The sequence below is a fragment of the Alnus glutinosa genome, chromosome 2 (genome assembly GCF_958979055.1).
Source record: "Alnus glutinosa chromosome 2, dhAlnGlut1.1, whole genome shotgun sequence".
In the NCBI taxonomy this organism is placed as follows: domain Eukaryota; kingdom Viridiplantae; phylum Streptophyta; class Magnoliopsida; order Fagales; family Betulaceae; genus Alnus; species Alnus glutinosa.
Genome location: NC_084887.1, coordinates 26069938 through 26090614, shown reverse-complemented (window position 1 = coordinate 26090614; position 20677 = coordinate 26069938). Strand labels below are relative to the sequence as shown.

Below are 20677 nucleotides of genomic sequence, written 5' to 3'. Positions count from 1 at the left end.
GTTTAGACAGTTGTTGCATGACTATGAATCCATTTAGACAACTACCCTAAAGTTGCTACATTTCTTTAAATATAGGGGATTTTTTTTTTTTTAAAAAAAAAAATTCACAAAAAAAATCACTTTGAGCACTAGTAGCATAACAATTGTTACACAACCATAAAAATTCATCCACATGAGCTTCCCTAAACCATTGAGTAGCTGCAGTGCTACCCCATGCATTAGGTAGCACTATAGCTACCCAATGCTTAATATAATCATAAAAAACAGCTCTCTCTCTCTCTCTCTCTCTCTTCTCACACATCCTTATTCTAAATCATTTCATTTTTTTTCCTGTGCTTTGAATCACTTCATCTTCCTCTCTCTCTCTCTCTCTCTCTCTCTCTCTCAATTTTTGCTTCCTTTTGGTATACACTCATTGGAGCACCGGATCATTGGAGCATCAGATCAAGGGTTGGGCCTTGGACGATGCCGCTGTCGACAAGTTGAAGAACCGAGAGAGAGTTTGCGTTAGAGAGAGGGAGGTGCGGTTGTGGCGTGCTAGCCACCATCAATGTGCAATGGGTAATGACAGGAGTAATGGACCCGCGACCTAGCTCCGATGAAGCTCAGTGACAACTAGGCTGATTTTGGGTTTCAACCAATTGTTGATTTCATGTGGAAATTGATGGCCGATTAGGTGATAATGATTTTGGGGCAATTTTTGGTAATGGCCGAATATGTGTTTGTTTTGGTTTTGGATTTATGTTGATCTCGGTTGTTCCTTTTTGTTTATCCGGTTATGGTGATTATTGATCTTGGTTGTTCCTCTGTGTTTATCTTGTTTTAGATTTTTGTTGATCTTAGTTGTGCCAATTTAGGTTTCCTTGCTTTGTTTCAATCTCTCTGTTTGGAGAGGGAAAAAAAAAAATGCAAAATGGTTGGAATGCATAATGATTCACGGGCAAGCAAGATGGAGATCTGCAATGTTGACGATCGATGTGGAAGAGAAATAAATAAAAATAATATTTTAATCGTATGTGGAAAGGTAAATGGAAGCTATTATGCGATGTAATTGAATATATGAGTAAAAAATAGTTTGGTTCCTTAAATTTAGAAAAAATGATTGGGTATCTGCTGCAAGTGCTCTTAGAGCATTCCTAATAGCTTTCCTATAGCCCATTTGCTTCTCTACATATGGAGAAAATGTCAAAAAATCACAAAAACCCACCAACATGCAGTAGATGCCCTATTGGTTCCTAGGAAGTAGGCATTGAGAATGCTATAGTTCTACCCAATGTGTAGGAAACCAAAAAAGCTTTTTTATCCATTATTTTAATACAAAATATTTTTCTTTCCTCTTTCATCTCTCATCTTTTTGCCTTTTTCTTGGGGATTGTGTTGGAATTTGGCAAAAAATGCGAGGGTAGAAACAAACTTATATTTGTAAAGAATGAATATTTAATTGATATAAGGAAATATAAGGGAAGTTATTGTGCAGTGTATTTGGATAGAGAAATAAAAAGTAGTTTTGTTTCTTAAATTTAAGAAAAATCAAAGGGAAGCTATTGTGAATGCTCAAGCTTTTAGAGTAGCTTTCCTATAGGTTCCCTAAACATTGGGTATGTAATTCTACCAAAAGCTTCCCTATACATTATTTTAATACAAAATATTTTTTTTCCCCTCTCCTCATTTTTTCCTTTTATTGGGAATTGTGTTGGAATTTTATAAAAAAGTGAGAGTAGGTAGAGAATTTGCTTTTTATAAAGAAAGAATATTTAATTGGTATATTGATAAATAAGGGAAGCTATGCAGTGTATTTGGATAAAGAATCAAAAAGTAGTTTTGTTTCCCAAATTAATGAAAAATTAAAGGGAAGCTGTTGGAAATGCCTTTTTTTTTTACATGACAAGTAATTAGGGAGCACCCATTAGGGTGTTAAAACACAACTTTTTAAAAAAGCTTAAGTTGATAGGAGTATGTAAATTTAATTATTTAATCAATACTTTAACGTTCCTCTTTACATGTGGGCTCAAAGTCCCTTTTAATACGTGAGACCCAATACGTGAAATATTTAACGAAAATGAGAGGTAAATGACTACTTGTCCTAGAAGCTTAAACTGATAGGAAGATGTAAATTTAATTATTTAATCAATATTTTAACACTTCTCATCACGTGTGGGCTCAAATTCCATTTTAATAGGTGAGGAGGCCTAACATGTGAACTATTTAACTGAAATGGTAAGTGACTTATGAAGTCAGGTTCGAACTCATGAACTCATTATACCTATCTTTCTTGTAAAAGGTTATTACTATTATTGTAGTAATTAATTAAGGAGAAAATATAATTTAACCCCCCAAAGTTTGACTCCAATGATTAAAAAGTTGCAATGTGTCCCAATAAAGTTTTTAAATTCTCAATGTGACCGATCAGTAACAAAATATGGACCGTTTGACCAGAATGTGAGTGGTTTGGCCACTCTATAGAGGCCACCCCCATTTGGCCAAGGGGTGGCCGATCCACCACCATTTGGCCGGAATGGGGAGGCGAGCCACCCCCAAGGCCCATGAGGGTGGTTCGGCCATTCCAAATGGGTCAAATGGGGTGGTTGAAACCAACCCCAAGCCCTTTTTTTTCCCCATTTGGCTAGGGGCATTTTAGGAATTAATATTTAACACGTATATATGGAGTAATTTTAGAATTTTTGAACAAAAAAATGCATGTGCGGCATGTAAGCATAATATTAAATAAAATGCGAATAAAATAAGTAGTGGAATTGAATATAAATACATCTGGCCATTTTTGCTCAAATATATGAAGAAGCTTAAGCGATAAACAGAAATTCTGCAAACGAAAATTTAGACATAATATTTTCTAACCTATGCCCATGAGTGTGCCAAAAGATGGATGCGTAGGGCTCTTTATATAGGTAGGTCAGGGACCCTCGTCATTAATTAATTAGCTGATTATTCTCCTCCCATCAAGAAGAATAAATCAGAAATATTAATACAAAAGAACCATTTTTATCATGTAATGTAATGTGGAATAAATCATATTAAATCTCTATATTAAATAATTGTCGTTATGATAATTATTTAACCTTTACCATTACAACAAATTAAATGTGTCTGAGGGACACATATGTAATTTCTTACATTCTCTCACTTGGCCCTTATTACACATACAATTCCTTATAATGTTCGGTTCTTCAATATGATTATTACTTTATTTATTCCAACCATTCATGGAATCCTCCCACTCATTCAAGGAATGCTACACATGAATCATGGCGGTAAAACTTTATATAATAAGACATCTCTTCCATGCATTACATATATCATATTCCCAAAATGAGTACTACATAGGCAATCAAACTTTATGAATAAACTTTTCATAAGTTATTCGGGTCCAACTTTAATTTTATCCCCATGACAAATGTGCACAAAACTTTATTAACAATAATTTGATGTCTATAGACCAAATAGAGAGAAACTAAGCAAAAATGAATTAATGAATTTCATATACTTCGCATGACTTTAATTCAATACTTATATGCTCAATAAACATTTTATGTCTCTTTAATGTTTTCTCATACTAAGATACTTGATGTCGATATATTTATTTCTACTTCTACTTATAAAAGAATATTATAGTAGAATTATCGCAGAATATCTTTATGGTCTAACTGTAAATCGACAATCTTGAGACTTTTAACAAAATGTCTCATCTATCATGCCTGTGTAGTAAATTCATAGCAAGCAAGAATTTTAACTTTCTTGGTAGACGTAGCAATTATAGTCTGCTTTCTGCATCTCTAGGATATATTTCTTAATAAGAAAATATATATCATAAAGTAGACTTTATACTATCTACACAATCAGCAAAATTCAAAATCTGCATAACTAACCACCACCAAATAGTAGTGTATCTTTAGGTTAAGTTGTTCTTCTTGGTTTATTACGTATACCGCAAGACTTTATTTGCAGCACTTTATTGACCCAGTAATCTTACTGTCAGTCCAATGGTTAAGTCTAGTGCAAGTCTATGCTTGTATTAGGTTGCATTATGCAGGTGCTTACAAAAGACCTTTCATCTACCATTTGTTCCAATACATTTTGGGACATTTAATATGTATTAAATTTTTCCCTCTTAGTTGCTATTGAATGTGCAAAATCTTTCATTATAATTCTTCCCAAAACTTATTCAATGTAGATCTTCCAAGACAATGTTAATGTGTTTTATGTCTCTTGTGATTCTCTATGTCAAAGACATAAGAGGTTTCACTCAAATCCTTCATTTCAAAGTTTTGTAAGAAGAACTTTATGTGGCGAAACTTAAATCACTACTTACAAAATAATATCTACATATAGGACTAGAAAGACATTACAAAAAAAACATGGGAATACTAACCAGTAGAATTTTACATGTGAGTGATTACAGTAATGTGATAATTCTTTGACACGTTACTAAAATCTATAGTAATGTGTAAAATTTACTTCGTAACTCATTTGTAACGTAAAACATTTTATAGGTATATATAATTTACTACCTTAAGGTATATATACTAATTAACAAGATTTTCTATAATCAATTAAGCAATAACCTTGTAAAAAGTATACTACTGACAGGAGATCTGTATCAGCCCAAAAATAGATTTATTTATTTTGCAAGCATTCTTACTGTTATCTATAAAACCTTTAGGTTGTCTCTTGTAGAGGAAATGATCTGTAGGGGATGGTTTTCGTCCCCCATGTATCAGCTCTCCTCATGTAGACCTCATCTTTAAGATCCCAATTCAAAAAAGTTGTTTTCACATCCATTTGATGTAGCACTAGATCAAAATGAGCTACTGTATCAATAATGTGGAATTGTCTCAACTCATGGCTTGTGAAAACAATTTGGATCATCCTTAGATTCGACATCAAGATCAGACTCTTGAAGTATACAACTTAATCATTATGGATTGCTGATCTCCTTATTTCATAGGATCTTCTTAATTCTACTTCCTTTAATTTTGTAAAGTCTGAGTAAATTCATACTGAACCTGTTTTTCATGAGTTGATAATTCTAAAACTGATTGTAGCTCAGGGTAATCAATTTGATTTTTCATAAGTACAATCAAACATCCTTCATATGAAGGACCTTCAGTCAACTCTCATGTTTCCTTTATGTAAAACCTTTGAGGATAAACACTTTCACTACGTTCAACACCCTCTAGAAATTTTATAATCAACAACTCTAGAATTATATGAAGGATAATAAAACATAAAAACCCCTTAGAGTTTATTTAATAGCCTATAAAAGATCCGATGGTTGTCCTTGAATTTAATTTCATTAGGCGAGAATTGTAAATCCCCTCTTTAGCAAGACAACCGCATATGTGTAAATAATTTAAACTTGGCTTTCATCTATTTCATACTTTAAAATGTGTCTTAAAGAGAATCTTAGATGGAATCTTGTTTAACATATATATAACGGTCTTCAAGGCTTTACTATATAAGGGTAATAGAAGATTAGTATTACTAATCAATTCTCCTTTTGTATGTACTTACTATAATACTCTTTGTCTATATCAGATCTTATGAACTTCATGTTGTTTCTCTTCTTCTACGTTATAGGTATTGAAAACATTCAATACCTTACCCTTATAATTTTAGAAGATAGAGATACATAAATCTTATATGGTCATCCTTAAAAGAGATAAAAAATATCTCTGACTACTTAGGCAATGAGTATGAAACGGTCAACACCTATTAATGCATATTATCTCAAGAATCTCAAAAGGCTCTCTTTGGCACCTTTAGTGGTCTTGTTGGTATGCTTTCCCTTATGCAGTCCACACAAGTACCAAAGTTAATAAATTATTATTTATCGACTTTTATTTTCTTTATGGAGATATATTTCAATCTCCAATGCTACAATAAGTAGGGGTGTGCAAAACCCACTCGCACCCGCGAACCCGCACCGCCCCGCACCAACCCGCCCCGTCAATAACGGATATAAGACATTTCTAAAAAAGTCCGAATCCTAAATATGCCAACCCGTGATTTATGGGGCGGGTTGCGGTATTAAATTTTTTCTCACCCGCACACCCGCCCCGCCCCGCAATCCCTTTATACTCGTACCATCAAATTTCTCCCAAAAAAATTATAAGAATCATGACTAGGGGTATGCCTTTGATTTCATCAAATTTTCTCCAAAAAAATTATAAGACTCACGAATTGTCCAAATTGTGTACCTTTGATTTCATTCAATTCTGAACTATCCATTTCATCTCTATTCTTATTTCATTTTTATATACATTTTCATCTCTACATTCTCACATACACATACTCATTCAATCTACAATCACATAAAATAATAAAAAAGTTATTTACAGTTAGGTTTGTTGGTAATTCTAGTTATTTCTTCTTGTTATTGTTTGCTAGTTAGGTTGATTCAATTGGGATTTTCAAATTTTGAATTGGGTTAACAAGATTGTGAATTATTTTTCTGGTTTTGGGCCCATAAAAAATAATAATAAAAAGAACCCGAACCCGCATGAACCCGTCCCGATCCACACTACCCAAGGCCCAGCGGGTTGACCATTCACTATGCGGGTTGCGGATCTTGATTTTTTCAAACCCGTTCATTGCGGGGCGGGTTGTGGGAAACATGTAAATCCGGCCCAATCCGGCCCGCACCCACCCCTAACAATAAGAGCACTTTTCATTCACAAGATTCCACTTTACGTCCATGGGTGTGCACGGGGAGGGACGGGGGGGATTTCAGTCCTTTTTGCCCTCGCCCCGCACCCTTGCGGGTTGCGAAAATCGTACCTGTGGCCACAACTGTGTTTACTGAAGCCGCAAGTTTGCGGGGGATGAGGGGCGGTTTCTACAAGTGCGGGTTTTGCGGGTTTTGGAGGGAGATTGATCTTAGTCAGAGAGGCGGAGGAGATCTGAGAGATTATAAGTGGTTAGTGGGGGAGAAGAAGGAAGAGCAGTTTCGATCTCTTTGGGGCGGTGAAAGAAGGAGACCAGTAAATGAAGAAGAAGAAGAAGGATATGGGGTAATTTCGTAAATGAAGACAAAAATGAAGAAGAAGAAGAAGGATATGGGGCAGTTTCGTAAATGAAGCCATTAAGCCAATAAATGAAGAAGAAGTAGAAAAAGAAGGATATGGGGGCAACTTCGTAATGAAGCCATTAAGCCAATAAATGAAGAATAAGAAGAAGGCACGTGGACTTTTGGTTCTGGATCCTTCCAACCTTCCTTTCACACTTTTCTCATTTTTCTCCTTACAACTGTATTTTTTATTTTTTATTTTTTTTAAGAACTTAAGTAAATGAACTGATGCACGTCGCATGGGTACTTGTTAAAAACAACTGTAAGCCACTTTCTTCACATGGGCGCAGGATTTAGAAAGAAATAAATGAAAATGCCTTACAGCTTTGGTTCAAAACCCAAATATCCGTGCGTTTTGATTCTTTTGAAATTTGAACCAAGTAATCAACGCATGGCCTCCAGTTGTAGGCTATTTTGACCAAAGATTGCCACGTACCCTTCTTTCTAGTTCTAGTCTTCTAGAGCCTTCTGTGATTTTCTCTGCAAGCCCTTCTCTTTTCATTTCATGCGGTCGACTTCTCATTTCTTTGGGTCAACTACTTCTTCAGAGTCAGATAACGAAGAGAAGATCAGGAAATAGGCTGAACAAACTCAACGAAGAGTGAAGAGAAGAGAAGAATGAAGAAGACTTTAGAGGCTGCGGCACAGAGAAGAATGAAGAAGACTGCGTTTTTTTTTTTTTTTTTCCTTCCTGTTGCGCGATGGGGGGTGGTGGTTAGGGTTGGTATAAGATGCGGGGCAGGGTGGGGAACCGGGGATTTTTCATCATGTGAGCCGAGACCCTCCCCGCCCCGCACGGTTTGAGGAAAACTCAAACCGTGACTGCACAAAATAACGTGAAAACCGAAAACTGCGGGTCGGATCGGAGCGGTTTGCGCGAGTCGGTGCGGATCCACGGGTATTTGCCCACCCCTATTTACGTCAACATCAATATGCAAAAATAAACAATAAATTTGCTTTAAAGTTGGAATATAGATAAATTTTAATAAACTATCAACTAATATTCCACCCTAAATAAAAAATTTCAAGTTATAAATTGAAATTTTATTTAACAAGCTAAAATATAAATTAAATTTTTCTTGAAAATTCTGGAATATTTAAAACATTATTGAGGTCTAAAAATAACTGAATTTTAAAATTAATCTATAAATCCCAATAACCTTCAATTGTATACACGTGTTATTCATTTTAAGAAAACTATGCGTTGTGTTGACAACGTGGATTGTTAACTAGAATCAATCCACAACATATTTAAAGGAGTTAATAAAGGAGATTCACTACACACTAGATATATGAGATTTTCTTTATTTCAAGTCATTTCTCTAACTTCATGCAATTTTTCTTTATATGCCCTTATATTTTCTTTATTACAGGAGAAATAGGCATCTTGATTGCCAAAACACTTGCTTGGCACCTTATTCTCATGCTTTAAATGTTGATCATGATTGCCTTTATTGGTATTTTTCTTAACATGGGTAACCATGTGTAGACTTTATGGATTTACTCATTTTCTTAAACACACATTGTCATAAGTTCCTTTAATTAACCAATTATCCTTATGTATGCCATAAGATAAAATAACATAATTAAAAGAGAGAATTCAAAATGAAATATATCAAGAATGATTTAAATAATCTCAAACTTTAGGGACTTAAGTAAACCTATCATATCCTTCATTCCCATAATGTGATTAGAAACACTTTTTGAGACTGTAAAAACCTTTTTCCAGTTAGAAAAATTACTAGCATAAAGTATTGGAACATAAAACTTTTAAAAGTAGAGTGATAGGAATAGCTGCAATAACCAAGAAAATAAACAAAAGAATACTTTAATGCTATAAAGTAACTTTATTTTAAATTAGCCAATGCCAATTTAATAGTAAATAATAAATTTCAACCTATCTGTGGGCAAATGTTGCATCACGTATGAAATTTACCCTTTATTAATAAAACTAAAAAATTTAAACATTAATAAATAAAATTCTCCGTACCTGTGGGCCTAAGAGAAGCTTTTCTTTTAATGCTAAATTTGTTATCTTATTCTAATTAAGTCATAAAAATAAAAACATCCCTGTGGGGATAATCAATTAAATTTATGAATTAATTACAACATGATGTTAATTTTTCTATATGAAGTTTAAATGTGTACAACCTTTTGTAATTATTATAAAATTAGGATGTTGTGGCTATCCCAAAATCATAATAATTACTCTGCAATTCATGAACATCTAATAAAATTCTTTATGATGTTCATACATGTAATCCTAATGTAATTATTAATAAAAATTGGTATGCTGTGGCTCTCCCAAAATTATTATGATAATTAAGTGTGTGTAATCATGATGCAATTATCATTTAAAATTGGGATGCTTTGACTCTTCCAAAATTATCATAATAATTGCAACTTCATTAACATCTAACAGCTTTATAGATGCCCACAAATGACCCAAAGAATAAAACAAACCAATATTAAATGGGGTAAACAGGATTCTCCAATGTGCAACGATGTGAGTTCTTAGGAAAGTGAAGGGGGTCATTTAGACACACTTAAATCTCAAGCCTTTCCTAACCAGAACTTTTATAGACATTGCATTCTTTAATAGTATTGTAAACACACCGGCATATATGATATTGTTGATCATTCTTTGAGTCTAGGCATCAAATAATTTATATTTAAATAATATAAATTAAACAAATTGAATATATCCATAAGTTCAAGTATTAAAGAAACAATAATTTTAATACTGAACATCTAAAACATAAGACAAATAAATTTATGACATGAGAGCAAAATAAATAGCATGGTCTAATGGTTTAGTAAGTGGCCTTAGGCCCTTTATACTTGGAGAAACTTAAGTTCTAAACCCCACAATTTTTTTTTTTAAATTCTGGATGGGTTGCTAGAAATGGGTTGGGCTTTTGGATCAGCCCACTTAATGACCCAGTTTTTTTATTTATTTTTATTTTATTTTATTTTTTATTTTTAACTGGATCGAGCTTGGGTTAAAATAAACCCATACCCAGTAGCCCAAACACTATGACCCGAAATCTTCATGGGTTTGAAACTCTATCCGGAATAGATTCGGATCCTTATGTTTCAACCCTAACCCTTTGACCTGAAAATTTTGAGCCCTGCGCCGTTGCCCATTTCTTCTTCCTTCTTGCTCATGCGTCGGCCACAATATTCCTTATGCCCGTGCCACCTTATGCAGCAACCATTCGTGGCCGCTGCTCAGCTACAACGGCGACCCAGAGGGGTCGCAGTTTACCCGAAGCCAGGTGGCCCGTAAGGGCCACCTGCTCCAGTGTCAGGAAGAGGCCGCTGGAAAAGCGGCCTCTCCTCACACAAAACTGGCGTCGGTCACGAAGAGGGCCGGCGCCTACTGTTTGTAGGAAAAACCCGCTTAGCCTTATGCAGGTTTTCGCCAGCAAATGGCGGTGATGAGGATCAGCCGGGACTGAGGAAGAAGATCTACAAGTTTCAACCATGGGTCTTCTTGGCAAATCCTTGATTTTCACAGTATGGGAGAGCCTTTCGATACCGGAACGATGCCGGTCACAAAAAGGGCCAGCATCAACTTCATGTGAGTTAAAACCGTCGGCGAATGGCCTCCGCAAAGAAGCAATCGTCCATGGGTTTCAAAAAAACATTGCACAGTGGGTTTTACAATGGCAAAACGGTAAATACCTTTAGAAAAAATACCCAGAATCGAGATAAAATTTTCAATCTTTTTCAACGATATAAACAAATAGAAAACCATCTGAAACCCGCATGTCTTTCAACCATATGTCCGTATGTGAACATGAACAAGTGCAAAATTTCAGCAAAACGGTTCAGCAAAATTTCTTGAACAATAAAAGAGGCAAACTTTAATTCACAAAAAAATCTACTCGATTCAACCAAAATTTTATGCTGAGCAATTGGCATAGAGGCAGGCTCTGAAACCATATGTAAGTATAATATTAAATAAAATGCTAATAAAATAAGCAGCGAAATTGAATATAAATACCTCTGGCCATTTTTGCTTAAACATATAAAGAAGCCTTAGCGATAAACATAAATTCTGCAAAAGAAAATTAGACAGAAGATTTTCTAACTTATGCCTATGGGTGTGCCAAAAGATGAATACATAAGACTCTTTATGTAGGTAGGTCAGGGATCCTCGTCATTAATTGATTAGCTGATTATTCTCCTCCCATCAAGGAGAATAAATTAGAAATATTAATACAAAAAAACCGTTTTTATCATGTAATGTAATGCAGAATAAATCATATTAAATCCCTACATTAAATAATTACCGTTATGATAATTATTTAATCTTTACCGTTACAACAAATTAAATGTGTCTAAGGGACACATGTAATTTCTTACATGGCACACATGAGCCATTTTTAGTCAAAGAAGACAAAAATCACTAACGGATTGATTACATTAATTAAAAATTTTAGAAACTTTGTGGGACTCATTAAAATTTTTTAAACATTAAAGATGAAATTAAAAAGTGGTAGGGAGGTTCGCTTAGGTTGGTCTTGCAACGCCGGACCCAATAAGAGCCTCTCTCTCTATTTCCCTAAGAGCCAAACACCAAGATTGTCGTTTACTGTTGGGGGGGGGGGGGGGGGGGGGGAGGTTTCATTCCTCCCTCCCTCCGGCTCTGCCATCTCCCCTTAGTCTTTTTAGGCTAAGGTGGTTTTGTTCCTCCCTGGGTTTTTCTTGGGAGGTCAGAGTCTCCCAAGTCTCAACCACTAGGGTCGTGGAGTTTTGTCCTCCCGATGCAAATCCGGGTGTGAGTGTGTTTTTCTCCAAGTCTTTTTTGCTATGGAGTTTTGTTTTTGTTTTGTTTCTTTGGTTTTGACAAGAAAGCTTGATCGTGAGGTGCTGTTTGGGGAGGGGTTGTCCCGAGCGTGTCGACGGCGGAAATCTTGGCCATGTGTTTCAAAAGTCAGATTTCTTTGCGGCCAGATCTGTGATTTTCCGGCGTCTTCTGTTGGACATGCGCCCTTCAGTCTTGTTCGTCGTCGTCTTCTGATGCTGCAGCCACTTGCTACGGCGGTGTGGAAGGTTTGTGAATGTAGCGTGGCTATCAAGCGCCTGGGTGGTTCTCTCTTGTTGGGCCAGGCGTGATGGCCACGATGCTTATTTTTGGCCATGTCTCGTGGCGATCGGAAGTTTCTGGTGAACATCTGCTGTTTGGGTGTTTCTGGGGGGCGGCACGTATACTACACGCGCCGTCTCCGAGGGCGATTTTCTCTTCAAGCAGCTTTGTTTGGATTTTCCTATGTTGTAGTTGTTTGTTTGTTTTCTCTTGTGACAGTTTGCTTTGTACCATGTAACCTGGTACTTGCTTTAAGCCTAGAATGTGTGACCTACTTCCAGATCAAGTAAAGTTTTATGTTAACGCAAAGATATCATTCTAGTTGGCTAGGTTTTATTTGTAGCAATTTGTCTGTTGTGGTGGGGTAATTTGTACACCTTTGGTGGTCTTATGTACACCTTTATGGTGATTTATGTACCATTCTTTTTTATTAATGAAAGTTTAACTTTCTTTAAAAAAAAAAAAAAAAAAAAAAATGTGGTCAAACCGGGCGGGTGTAAATGGTATTTTTCCCATTAATTAATAAAACAAAGAAGAGCACCCACTCTATTATGGTCCGCTAGGTTTTACAGTCAGCAGACCAACCACTTGTCGGCCTGATCGTGAAGAGAATCCGTACGTGGCGTGAAATAGGCAAATTCAGCCTTAATTCGTTTCCTTCCAATTGCTTCTGCAGGTGGAGGCATGCAGCATCGATCAGCTGCTGACTCGCTGAGACCATATTTGAAGACGCTCGCGGTGTCTGCCTTTCAGAAGTTAGCTAGGAGGAATAATAAAAAGAAAGGTAGGAAAATGGGAGGGAAGTGGAGCGTAGTTGTGAAAGAGGTAAAGACGGTGAGCTATGTGGCGGCACCGATGGTTGCCGTCACGGTTTTGCAGTATCTCTTGCAGGTTGTTTCCGTGATGATGGTGGGACACCTCGACCAGCTCTCGCTTTCCGGGGTCTCTATCGCCACCTCTTTCGCCACTGTAACCGGCTTCAGTCTCCTGGTAAATAAACTCCTAGCTTGTTTCCTTTTCCGAGTTCATGTATGTCAGTATGTTCTGGTACGGTTGATTGAAAACACATGCATGACACAGATTACATTATTTTTTATTTTTTAAAAATGTTTGGTGTTCACTCCTATTTTACCGTTATTTAAGTGAATAAATAATGTGAGAAATATTAGAGAGAAGGTAATAGAACCTTAATTTTTTTTAACAATATTATTAATTAACATAGGCAAGATTGAGATAGGAGTGGAATGGGAGTAAGACATGCACCAAACAATTTTTTTTCTTTTTTAAATAAAAAATGTGCCACATCAACATTATATTTGCACGTACAATTTGTCCCACATGGGTTGGTGTGTGTGTTTTTTTCTTTTTCTTTTTAAATATAGAATTTATAAGGGTATTGTTATCTTATTGATATAAGGATAATTTGTCTTTATGTTGGCTATTTAGGGATATTGACAATTTTTTAATAGTTTGGGGGACATTATTCCAATTAAAAGTTTAGAATGAGATATTATCAATTGAGTAGTAGTTTGAGAAAATATATATATGGACTTTTCTCTTATTATAATTAGGGGAAACTTCACTTAACCTTATGAACTTTCACCACATTTGTAATTATCTTTTTAAACTTAAAAAACTCTCAATTTAGTGTATCAATATTTCAATTTCACAAATTTTTCTTTAAATCCTAACAGAGAGGTCAAAATTTCCGAAACCCCATTTTTTTTTTTGGAAAAAAAAAAATTGCAATGATTTAAACGTTGGTCAAAATTTAACAGAATTTTTAAAAATACCACGATTGAATCTTTGATTTTTTTTTTTTTTTTAAAAAAATTAATAAGATAAGGGTATTTTTAGAATTTTGTCAAAATTTAATGAAAAATTCTAATGGAATTGGAAATTTTAAAAAAAATTTGGAAGATGAATATACTAAATTTGAAAATTTTGAAGTTTAGGAAGATAATTGTAAAATCAGCAACAATTCAAAGGCCCATAACTGGCCCTACCAGAGTAGTTATAGATTTAAAAAAATATTGAAACCGGTAACCGGGTATGTGTGTGTCTATATATATATATAATATTTAAATGTATTTATTTATTCAAAAAACTAAAATAATAAAATTTAGGGTTTTACACTTTTACTTCAATTTCAACTTAGGCCAACATATTGGGCAAAAAAGGTTGAAATGTTTTTTTAAATGGCTAAAAAAGTATAAATTAAGCCCAAAAATAGGCTTAATACCCAAATTAGGCCCAAAAGACCAATTTTTTTTTTCACCGGTCAGACAACCGGGTATCAACCGGTAACTGTCAATTATTAAAAAATCGATTAACCAGCTACTTAGTTACCAGAGTCGGTTAGCAATTTTGGCCAATAGGCTACCGTGGTTACGGTTTCCAATTTTAGCCAATAACAACTAACTGTAATCGGATTTTTACTCTTTATCTATACTGGTTTTAAAAATATGTGTGAGAAGTCAGAATAAGGAAAATAACTCAAGCATCATGACATGTCGAATGTTGTGATTGCCAAGCAGTTTGGGATGGCTGGTGCGTTAGAGACTCTATGCGGACAAGCTTACGGGGCAGAGAAATATGAAAAGCTTGGAATCTACACTTACACCGCCATCATTTCTCTTTTTCTGGTTTGCATCCCAATATCTCTCCTCTGGCTCTTCACCGACAAGCTACTGATCCTCATAGGCCAAGACCATTCAATCTCGCTTATAGCGCGCAAATACTCTGTATGCCTCATCCCCGACCTCTTTTCATACGCTATTCTTCAATCGCTAACTCGCTACTTCCAGACTCAGAGCATGATCCTCCCAATGCTCTTCACTTCATGCGCAACTCTGTGTCTCCATATTCCCATTTCTTGGGCTCTTGTTTTTAAATTAAATTTAGGAAGTGTTGGAGCCGCGTTAGCCATTAGTTTATCGTTTTGGTTCAATGTCTTCTTGCTTGGGTTATACATGAAGTACTCTTCTGCTTGTGAAAAAACTCGTGCCCTGTTCTCAAAGGATGTCTTCCTGAGCATGAGGGAGTTCTTTCGGTTTGCTATTCCTTCTGCCGGCATGGTTTGGTAATTTTTTTTTCCCTGTTTTATTATTGAGAAAACTTCACTTCCCTTCTTACGTTTTGGTAGTTTTACAATCATATTTTTAAAGTTTAAAAAGTTTGCAATGTCATCGAACGATTAACATGCGAAATGTGCATGTAAAACCCATCAAAATACAGAAGTACACTAATTATATACTCTCTTTTTCTAAGGCATTTTGGAGTCCTCCGTTAAGATTTAGCAGAAAAACTTTTAAACACGGAAACTCAACGTTGCAACTTTTTAAATTTTAAGAGTATGATTAAAGAAGTACGGAAGATCATGGCGGGTTAAGTGTCTGCATTTTTTAGGCTAATGTTTTCAGTCTCTGATATTTTATCTCCAAATCATTGTAGTCTTGAATGGTGGTCATGTGAGGCTCTTATTTTGCTTTCTGGGCTTTTACCAAATCCAAAAACGGAGATTTCAGTCCTTTCGATATGGTATGCTTCATTTTCTCTTCTTTAACTCTTGGATATGTTCAACAGAATGCTTGTAATATCTCATTCTATGCAGCTTTACAATTACTTATTTGCACTACTACGTGCCATATGCATTTGGAGCCACTGCAAGGTTGGCTGACTCTATAACCTGTTTCTAAAGCACATACCTGTCTATATGCATGATGAGCAATTGTGTTGAAAAGAATGCATCAATCATTGATCTGTAGCACTCGGGTTTCAAATGAGTTGGGAGCTGGGAATCCACAGGCAGCTAAAGTGGCTGTTAAGGCCATAATGGTTCTTGCAATTGCAGAGATGGTTACTGTAAGCATGATTCTATACTTTTGCCGCAATGTTTTGGGCTATGCCTTCAGCAAAGAGAAGGAAATTGTGGACCATGTTGCAGATATGGGGCCTTGGATTTGTCTCTCGATTATTATGGATGGTTTACAAGCTGTTCTTTCAGGTAACTTTCTGTTAGAGTATATGGTAAGGATAGAAATATTTATCATAAATGAGGATCGGATTACTCTAAATAAAAGGATTCGATTAGGATAGCGTTAGTGTAACGACCCAAGAAAAAGCGCTAGCCACATCTTCGCTATCACCCTAAAAGGATTAGTCAATTTGGAGCTTTCCTAAAATTCATTATAAAGCCCAATTTCACCTAGTAACTAGGCAATGTGGGATTTAGCACCCATGAGTATCTTTGTAAACCATCCACTCTATGTGAGCTATTCATCTCTTCCCAAAATGGGACCGGAGTGTTACAAACTCCCTCTCCTTAAACTCCTGACGTCCTCGTCAGGGCCACGTCATGCGGTGCTCCAGTACCACAGGACCTGGCGTTACTAGGTGGCTCTGATACCATTTGTAACGACTCAAGGAAAAGCACTAGCTACATCTGCGCTATCATTCCAAAAGGACTAGTCAATTTGGAGTTTTCCTAGAATCCATTATAAAACATAGTTTCACCTAGTAACTAGGCAATGTGGGACTTAGCACCCATGAATATCTTTATAAACCATTCACTCTATGTGAGCTATTCATCTCTTCCTAATATGGAACCGGAGTGTTACAGTTAGTCAAAATATATGAAAAAGATTATAATTAAATAGAAAATAAAAGAGGAAAAGGGAAGAACGACTCTTTCTTCCCTTTTCCTTTTTTATTTTCAATTTAATTATGAACTTCTTCACTTTCTCACATCTCTCATATATGTAGGAGCTAGCTTTGAGATACTGTTTGAGAGATACAGAGTTGTGTGTTTTGGAGCAGAACATTCATTAGATTAACTTCTATCAAATATAACATCAAGTAAGCATATTTTTATATTCTGTCTAGAGTATTTTCGTGGCAATCCTAATGTCAATATCTTTCTTCAAAATACATCAATGTATCAGCCTATATAGAAGTCATAACCTTATTTTCTACATTAATGCATGCATCAGGAGTTGCTAGAGGAAGTGGGTTGCAGAATATAGGAGCCTATGTCAATCTTGGTGCATATTATCTGGTTGGGACTCCGATAGGTGTTGTCTTGGCTTTCGTTTTACACTTAGGTGGCAAAGGCCTTTGGATTGGATTAGTGACAGGATCTACTGTTCAAGCAACTCTGCTTGCTCTCACAACGAGTTTCAACAATTGGCAAAAGCAGGTTATTAATTAGCCACAAAATAAAAAGTTCCTCCTCTCTACAATATCGTTTTCTCCCTTCTATGCACTTCTTTTCAACTTGATTGTACACCATGTGGAATAACTGGTATAAAATCTATATTTTGTTAGACATTATGGGAGTGAAATATTTCTAGGTTTTTCAGACTGAATCAGTTTCCTATACTTGAATTTATGTGGATGTCGCAGGCAATAAAAGCAAGAGAGAGGATACTTGAGGTTGAGGGAGATACTTAATTAGTTCAGATCACTTCAGAGGGAACTGAATTGGATGGGCAGAGCAATGTGTTAGAATATATGATGAGATTTGATTGTAACTCATTTCATATTTGATAGTATCTCCCCCTATAATTTTGTATTATCTCTGCCTATTACAGCTTACCTATAAATAGGGACTATTTGTATAGTAAGTTATCAAAGAATAAGAGCAAGATGTAACATGTTGGGCTCTTTCCTAATGGTAAATATAGGTGTCTAACACTGAATCACCCGTAAATTCTGTGTATATTATCTTTATTCTCTTCGATTTTCTTTACTATTATGATTTTCTTCGCTATATATGTTGATAAATTGTTTTCAAGGATTCTGACCTCATATTGAGAAGATGAGTAGCCCACGTAGACTGTGAGCGCGTGGTTTATAAGAGATGCTCATGGATGTTAAGTCCTATATTGTTTACTTACTAGGTGAAAGTGAAACTGAACTTTATAAGTGATTGTAGAGAAGCTACAAATTGACTTGTCCTTTTAAGATATAGCCTACATAGAGTGTGTAGTTTATAAAATAGTCATGAATGCTAAGTCTCACATTGCTTAGTTACTATATGAAACTGAGCTTTATAAGTGATTTTAGGAAAGTTTTAAATTGACTCTAATTCTTTTGGAGTCATAGCGCAGATGTAACTAACGCTTTTTTTTGGATTATCACATACTCGATTTAGCTTACCCTAAATCTTGTCCAAACCGTAAGCATCAACATCATTAAAATTTATAACATGCTGTTTACAAACTGAGGTGGCACTTATATGGTATTTGCAATGTTGGTAACTTCACAATTGTAATTGTGAAGTTGCTGATGTAGTTGCTAGCCATACGTAAGATACCATATTGGTTTGTAGAAGAATTATATTGAAATTGGTAGCATCTCTAGCATTTTCTATTAGAATATGTTTGGTTTATTACTTCTTTTACTAAAATTCTCTTACATATTGATGTGGTTAAATTAACCATAATTTGTGAAATAGTTAAGAGTATATATATAGTTGACAAGTCGGCCATTAACTATTTAAATTGATAAGTTAGATTTTTTTCTTATTAATTTTATCAATTATGAACTGTCACTTCAATTTGTAAAAGATGTACTTCCCCTAGCAGCACTCTACAAAATTTTCGGAAAAAATAAGTGTGAACTTCATCAACCAAAAGATTCAACTGAACATAATCTAAGGAATAAATATTTTGCGCTAAAACAAAAGAGTAAAACTTTGGTAAAATGAGAAAGACGTCTATTCGAATATCTCTTTGAGTAATGTTATGGACCACATTTTTATCTCACAACTATTTTATAATGCTTATGTGGCAATCTCAAAAACCGTTTAGATTCATTTTTTTTTTTTTTAACAATAATTGTTAGAAGAGTTAATTGTGACTGTCGTATCAGTATTATAAGGTAATTGTGACTCTTATCTTTTTCTGTCGATTTGTTGAACATTTCAGCTAAATGATAAATAAATCATAAATGATTGTGTAAAATCCCGGAAAAGAGGACGTCATTATTTTCATCTCAGCTGTATCAAATGCATTATCCTTGGGAGTCTTGGGGAAATTACGATGTCATCTCAGCTGTAGCCATAAAATTCCATAAAATTTCGAGGTTTTATATATATATACTAGAAATATTTCTTTTTTAATATGTCCAGGCCCCTTCATGATTATAATACCTAGCTTAATTATTCTGATTTTTTAGATACTTATGTGTTCTCTTTTCTCTTGAATTAGGAGTATCATATATACATGCATCTTGTGTATAATGGGTTGCGCCCTCTACGCTTTTTGAAATATACTCTATTTATAAAAAAATAAATAAATAAATACCTAGCTTAATTATTCGTCATAAGATCGATTCAGGCTAATTTTACACTAGTGGTTGAGCCAAAGCTCTAACACAAGAATATATTTCTTTGGCCCAAAATCGGAAGGTTGAGATAGCTAGCAAGATGGTTTCAATTCCCAAATGGCTATGTCAAGTGGCATGCACAAAGCAGCTTTTGTAATGTTTCAAAATATATATATATATATTTATTTATTTATTTATTTTAATTTAATTTACCCCAAAGGGCCAAAGAGAACAATTTCTGGTTTCTAAAGATAAGGGAGTCATAATAGTATCACATCCATGCATATAATTAATGAAGATTAACTATTTTCCCCCTTTTTGACTTATATATAGAAAGTGGAGCTAGCAATATTATTGATATATTTGCCATTCAAAAACGAACGTATCAGATACAATGTGTCCAGATTAATGCTAAAGAATGTGCTCCTAATCTGGCCTATAAAATGACACCAATTCTCACCCACTAATTAAGAAGCATAATTTACAAACAAACGACGGCATGATCTCATTCAGTAGAAATGTGTTGTTGCTGCTACTAATGTGGCTTATGTTGTCTATGATCACAGGGTTTAACAATATTGTTGCCGGACAGTCTATCGGGCAACATAAACGAGCCAAAGTCGAAATCTTTAACGATTTAGGTGACGGCTTGGATCTTACCCTTCACTGTAAATCAGCTGACGAGAATCTTGGCGTCCATGTAATCAAGTATCCGAACGGGTTCTTTACGTTCGACTTCCGACCAAACTTCTGGGGTACTACGCTATACTTCTGTGGCTTTTGGTGGAAGGGTGCCGGTGAATTGCGCTGGTTTGACATCTACGACTTCGATAGAGACCATCCTCTGTGCAGTGAATGCTTTTGGAAGATTAGACCCGATGGTGCGTGTCAATTAAACTACGACACCAAACAGTATGATCTATGCTTTCCCTGGAAGTCACAGTTGGAACAATCTGTTGGAGCTGCAAATTGAGTAATTTTAGAAGTCTTTTTGTGTCCCCAGGCGACAATACTACTCGAATGAAGCGTGCATATTACAAATTCTGAACACTACTTTGAATAAGAAATTTTGTAATAGCAGATTATAATAAAATATGCTGAAAAATATGTTCTATAAATTGCCGAGCAAATGCACGGAAGTGCGTCGAAGCGACAGGCACTGGGTGACA

The 20677-nt window shown here is 35.3% G+C and overlaps 1 protein-coding gene across 1 annotated transcript; it reads left to right on the top strand.

Moving 5' to 3' along the window:
* Nucleotides 1-12751: 12751 nt before the first annotated feature.
* Nucleotides 12752-17858, top strand: LOC133861570 (protein DETOXIFICATION 14-like). Its single transcript, XM_062297360.1, has 7 exons — nucleotides 12752-13169; nucleotides 14717-15261; nucleotides 15633-15719; nucleotides 15793-15849; nucleotides 15947-16185; nucleotides 17171-17376; nucleotides 17583-17858. The coding sequence occupies exons 1-7, from the start codon at nucleotides 12864-12866 to the stop codon at nucleotides 17628-17630; spliced, it is 1488 nt and encodes a 495-aa protein (XP_062153344.1). The 5' UTR covers nucleotides 12752-12863; the 3' UTR covers nucleotides 17631-17858.
* The last annotated feature ends 2819 nt before the right edge of the window (nucleotides 17859-20677 follow it).

What these genes read in the sequence shown, in the direction of transcription:
- LOC133861570 (XM_062297360.1), top strand. Translation starts at nt 12,864, where the DNA reads ATGCAGCATCGATCAGCTGCTGACTCGCTGAGACCATATTTGAAGACG. An exon ending in GCATTTGGAGCCACTGCAAG is followed by an intron (nt 15,850 to 15,946) that starts GTTGGCTGACTC and finishes ATTGATCTGTAG; the next exon opens with CACTCGGGTTTCAAATGAGT. An exon ending in TTTACAAGCTGTTCTTTCAG is followed by an intron (nt 16,186 to 17,170) that starts GTAACTTTCTGT and finishes TGCATGCATCAG; the next exon opens with GAGTTGCTAGAGGAAGTGGG.